The sequence below is a fragment of the Hyaena hyaena genome, unplaced genomic scaffold (assembly GCF_003009895.1).
Source record: "Hyaena hyaena isolate Hyena2069 unplaced genomic scaffold, ASM300989v1 scaffold_343, whole genome shotgun sequence".
Lineage (NCBI taxonomy): Eukaryota > Metazoa > Chordata > Mammalia > Carnivora > Hyaenidae > Hyaena > Hyaena hyaena.
In genome coordinates, this window is record NW_024080975.1 from 1824230 (window position 1) to 1830060 (window position 5831).

Sequence of the window (5831 nt, forward strand, 5' to 3'; positions counted from 1 at the left end):
GGGGGGAGCACAGGGGCAGGGAGGGGGAGAGTCGGGGCAGGGAGCGGGGGGAGGGGCGAGTGGGGGAGGGGAAGAGTCCGGACAGGGAGCGGGGGGAGGGGCGAATGGGGGAGGGGAGAGTCCGGACAGGGAGCGGGGGGAGGGGCGAGTGGGGGAGGGGAGCAGGTACGGGCGGGCGCACCGTGTCGGGCAATGGTCTGGGGTATGGGACGCGCCAGTCCCGGTTATGGTCCGGGTCACCCTTCTGGAGGCAGTGTGGTAGCGTCGCCGCAGCGAATGCTGGAAACGCTCAGGACACCGGGCGGGACGTGGAGGCGGCGCCGGGCAGGTGTTCTCGGGACCCCACGGGACCGAGCAGGACTCAGCCCCTGAAAGGACGTGCAGCCAGAGCAGCCTCGGCACCACGCCTCGGCCTGAGAAGGGTCCGCCGCCCTCCGCTGTGCTGCTTGGGGGTGGGGGGTGGGGGGGAGCAAGCAGCCCCTCTTTCTCGGCTGGCGAGCAGCCCTCCCAGGACTTCACGGCCCACACCGGGGCGCACGGTCACACCTCAGCCCGGCTGGAGGCCCGGTGATCAGGGGTGCAGGCCAGGGGCGCCCTTCTCTGCGCCTGCGTGGGCGTCCCGGGATCCACCGTCACAGATGACGTCAAAGAACACGCGTCCCCTCCTGCTCTGCCCTCGATCCCCAGGGCCACCCTGTTCCCGTCCCTGGGGCCACCGGCGGCCCGAGTGCGGTGTGCGCATCCGCCGACCCCGTCTCCACGTGTTGTTAGCAAGAAGCGCACGTGCAGAAACGGCCACACCTCCTGGCACACAGCTCTGGAGTTTCACAAACGAGTAACCGTGTGGGTCAGGTTGCTGAACGGGCCCAGCCCCTGCCGGGTCCCCATCCCCACTCCTCACCCCTCCCTGGACTCCAGCTCCTGCAGCCACTGATTTGTCTTCCACCCACACAGTTCCGTGTCCACAAGAACGTGTATGAGCATAGCAGTATTTGACTGACTTCACCAGCAAAGCCGTCTGAGCCTTAGATTTTGTTGTCTTCAGGCTCTGAACCAGCATCACGTATCTGTAGTTGACACAGAACTATTCGGACCATGTATTCCTTTGTGAGTTTTGCAATTACTTTTTTGGAGACTGTCCAGACCGTGTCAAAAGTGCGTGCACGGAGTAGTTCGCTGCGTCCCCTTGCAGCCTGCGTGCCCATCAGGTGGTCTGTGCCCCCCCCCCCCAGCTGGTGCCTGCCGTCCGCAGGCCCCCGCCCCTCCTCAGCTGCTCACACGAGAGGTTAATCAATCCTAAGGATAGTTTTCAAAGACACCACTGTTGGTTTGGTGGGTTTTCCTCTCTTGCATTTTTATTCTCGATTTTGTTGACATGGCCTCTTCTGATCCGCCAGTCACCTCATCCTCTGGCCGTGCCCTTCGTTTGCCCTTTGTTGTTTAACTTCTGAGAACGTAGCCTTCGTCATTGGCTGAGGCCTTGACACAACTGTTTCGTGCTATGAATTTTCCTGTGAGCACAGAGTTGGCTGTGTCTACGGTGTCTGCATGTTGCTCTCATTTTCAGGAAGCAAACATATTTTCTAACCTTTCTTGTGATTGTGACTTCTTCAAGCCACATACTGCTTTGAAGTGCATAGTTTGGTCCAGCTGCTTGGGGATTTTCCAGAGAATTTTCTGCTATTGATTTCTAATTGATTTTTTTTAATGATCTGAAAACATCCTTTTTTTCCCCTAATTTCAGTCCTTTTAAACTTGTGAAGCCTTGTTTCATGACCTAGCCTGTGGTCAGTGTTGGTGAATGCCTCGTGTTTCCTTTAAAAGCGTCTATTCCCAACAGGTGTCTTCTAAATGTCAGTGAGGTCATGTTGGTGGTACTGATCAGGGCTTCTATGACTCTCTGACTTTTTTGCCCACTTGTCCCATGGGTTCATCAGAGAGGAAGGGTGGTGATGTCCTCGGGTAATGGTGGATCTCTCTCCATTCAGGTCTACTGGGGTGTTTGGTGTATTTTGAAGCTCTGCTGTTAGGTGCTTATACGTTTAGGATCGTCTCATCTTCTCGGAAAACTGACCCTGTGTCCTTCCACGTCCCTGTTCCTGGTGGGAGTGTGTGTTGTGCTGAAGTCTGACCCGCTCCACTTTCCACGTGGCTTTCTTAGAGTTTGCAGGTCACAGGGTCATGCGTGTCCTTGCTGATGCTTGCTGTCTCTGGGCTTGGCATCCGAGGCAGGGCCTTGGTGCAGGGCTGAGGAGCTCGCCTTCCTGTGGGTGCCCCCGGAGAGTGGGTGTCACCCGCGGGAGGAGGTGCCGGTGCCCTCACACCTTCATGGCTCCATCTGGGAAGATATGACTCTCATGGGTTTTAGTCCCCAGTCCTGTTCTGTGTGCGGAGAAGTGCACTGTCCATCCCCGTGACCCTTCTCACGTGGTCCAGTGTCCGCTGGTTCCAGGGCAGCCTCTTGTGGAAGTGTGGCATCTGCGTGTTTCGTAGATGCACAGAGGAGCCACACGGAGCCCGGCAGCCGGCGTGGCTGGCTGTCCTCGAGGCCCTGGGAGCATCAGGCTACGAGGCAGGGCTTTAGTGCCTCAGACTAACAGGGTTGAGTGGCCCCGGCTGTGCTCTCTGGTCTCTGCTGGGTGCCCCCATCCCTGCATGCAGGGTGGACCGTGCATCCCAGAAACTGCCTCTGAGCCACTGTCCCTGCAGCTTGGCCGTCAGGCTTGGAGCCACCCTGGAGATGCGCCCGTGAGCCTTTCCTGTCCCGCCCTCGGCTTCCGTGGCAGAGCCTCAACTGCACTGCATCACTCTAAGTCTGCGTGGGGGTGGCAGCAAAAGTGCCACCGGTGCGTGCTTCCCTACGGGACGTGGGCCCCTCCAGGATGGCCGCGTTTCTCATCTGCTCTGTCCATGGCTGACAGTACCATTAAAGCTGAATGTAAAACAAAGCGAAACTACCACCTTTTAGTGTGTCCATCTTTAGGAAAGCTTTCCCCAAGGACCCACCTTTGGCTGAAGAAAGACCTGTCTTTGCCGATAAGTCAAAGTTGTGACTTTGGGAGGAAGCATGGAGACACCATCTGAGGAATTAAAAAATACAGAGTTACACCGAAGAAAAGTGTAATCGTTGGTACTCTTACCATAAGAAGGAATCATCACAGTTAATGTTGAGCAAGTTTGTTTCCAGCCACTTTAAGAAGGGCTACGAGTCCCATTGATCTGTAACAAAGTAAAATGTTAAAAAAAAAAAAAGTAAAATCCCTTTGGCTGTTATGTCTTCTCCTCTCTCTGGAGGTAACCAGTCTGGGGAGTTCTCAGTAATTCATGTGTAAGTTACGGCTAAGTTCAAGGAGAACACATGATCTTGTTCTGCTTCACACTCCATGCGCCCCGACTGCCCCCCCACCGTGCCTCGACTGCTCCCCCCATGCCCCGACTGCCCCCTGTGCCCCGACTGCCCCCTGCGCCCTGACTGCCCCCTATCCCCTGACTGCCCTCCATGCCCCGACTGCCCCCTGTGCCCTGACTGCCCCCCATCCCCCGACTGCCCTCCATGCCCCGACTGTGCCCTGTGCCCCGACTGCACCCTGACTGCCTCCCAAGCCCCAACTGCGCCCTGGCCCCGACTGCCCTCCGTGCCCTGACTACACCTGTGCCCCAACTGTGCCCTGCACCCTGACTGTGCCCTGGCCCCAACTGTGCCTCGCACCTCCACTGCCCCCCATACCCTGACTGTGCCCCGTGCACAACGCATTAGGGCTCTGTTTTACCCATGTTGATACGCATCTCTCACCGACACACTGCATTTTGTCACGTCTCTGCCATGCTTTGCTCACCCAGTGCCCCATGGCGGGCACGGGGCTGCTTTAATGTTCTGTGGCATCACCTGTCGTTCAGCAAGGACCCCTGGGCATGTCCCCTGGGAGCTTGTCGTCCCTGCAGAGCTCTCTGGAGGTGAGGCCTGGTCCCAGGTCTGGGATGAGCACGTCTTGTTTTTTGGGCACACGCTCCAGAGTGTGTGAGCCGGGCGGTTCCTTGCTCTCCTGTCCCGGGTCCTGTGCTGCCCGGCCGCACCAGCACGTCCACTCTCTCAGCCGGCTGCTCCTCTCTCCTGTGTCCCCAGCTCCGGAGAAGGGGTCTGGTCCAACCAGGGCTGTGTGCTCATGGAAGGGAACCTCACCTACTCCCTCTGCCGCTGCACCCACCTCACCAACTTCGCCATCCTGATGCAGGTGGTCCCGCTGGAGGTAAGAGCCAGGCGCCGGGGTTCGCGGACCCGACAGAGTGTGGGCAGGTGGGACCCGTTACCTGCGAGTCCCAGGGGCGTTTTAGCCGCAGCAGGGTGGACGGCAGCCTCTGCTCGTCAGGGAGACCCTGTGATTAGGGACATTTGGGAGGCTCTACTCCTTTGGCAAACAAAACAAAACTTTGCTGCAAGCATCCTAAGGCAGCACCTGTGCAGACCCCAGATCCTTCTCAAAGATCCCTGTGCAGATGGGAGGGCAGGTGTGCCAGCATTTTCTGCCTTCAGTCACCGGGCTGGGAAGCCTGTGCTGCGGGAGAGTTGGGGTGTGTCCAGCACAGCAGGGGGACGTCCTCAGCTGTAACCGGGGTGTGTAAGTGTCCAGAGAGGGCATCAGGTGGTGTCCAGAGAGGGCATCAGGTGGTGACACACAGGTGCACATCTACACTGCATTCTCTGAGCGTTTCTGCCGAGGGACGGGGCTGCAGGCGGAGCTCTGGACTGTTTCCAGACCTGACTTACAGCTCCAGGGTTAGCAAGTGCTGTGGCGGGGAAGGGGATTTCCAGAACCTTCTGCCATCCTCCTCTCTCAGTGGGGCCATGACCTTCCCTGGAGTCTCAGGTTAAGAGAGGACGAGGGCCCTCCTGCCTGCGTTTCTCTGCTTTGGAATATTTAATCTTTATCTCCTGCCAGGCTGCACAGTTGGCCCTAAGAGCTAGACCTCCATTTATTGGTTTAAGGCAGGCAGAGCTTGGAAGAGAAAAAAGTGTTCTTTTAAAAGCGCAGATGTGTCAAGATAGGATCTTCTGAGCTGTTATCAGTCCCTGACCCCTGCGTGTGAATGACTTCCTTGGCTTCAAGAGCCCAGAGGACACGGAATTTCGCCGGTGCCGGCAGGCAGATGGGGGGAGGCAGGGATGGGTCCTAAGGCCTCGGAAAACCAGGCACCTGTTCAGGCCCGTTTCATTCCAGCCCGGACTGGGTTTTGGAGACTGAAACGTCTGACCTACAGCTTTGATTTCTGGCTCCCGCTGAAGTCGGGGCTTGCGTGGTGCTGGGCTGAGCAGAGGCCTCCTGCCCCAGCACCCCCGCTCCTGGCCCCCACTCATTGGGACAGGTCCCCAGAGCCCCCAGGCCCCTGGGCCGCGCTGGGGAACTGAACTGGGGTCTGGACACCCCACCTCTGCTGCCACGGCCTGCTCCACCCAGCCCCCCTTGGCACGTCCAGTCCACGGGGTTGTGCGGCCCCTGCCCCGGCGAGAACCTGGTGCGCGCAGGCCCGCGGAAGTCTCGTTGGGCCTGGCGTGGCTCCCGGTATCCCAGGTTGTCGCCTCAAGGCTGTGGCTCCGCGTCTGTGACCACTCCGCTTGGCACCCACCCCGGGGGTTCGGTGGGAAACTAGAGGAACAGTGCAGTTCTGCCTTTGAACAGTTTGTGTGCTGGTGGGAGGCGTAACGGCGGGTGAACGCGGAGGTGACCTCGGCAGCGGCGAGGGAAGGGGCGTGAAGACGCACGTGGGGACAGGCAGCGCTTGTGATGGTGCGGTGGGGAGGGTCCGGGGGAGAAGTGATGGTGTGGTGGGGAGGG

At 58.9% G+C, this 5831-nt stretch overlaps 1 protein-coding gene across 1 annotated transcript in view; it reads left to right on the forward strand.

Annotated features, from left to right (window-relative positions):
- ADGRD1 (adhesion G protein-coupled receptor D1) overlaps window positions 1-5831 on the forward strand; it is a 122335-nt gene that overhangs the window by 78860 nt on the left and 37644 nt on the right. The window contains exon 17 of the mRNA XM_039249578.1: window positions 4124-4247. Within this exon, the coding sequence (XP_039105509.1) occupies window positions 4124-4247 (124 nt within the window). The remainder of the gene's footprint in view (window positions 1-4123; window positions 4248-5831) is intronic.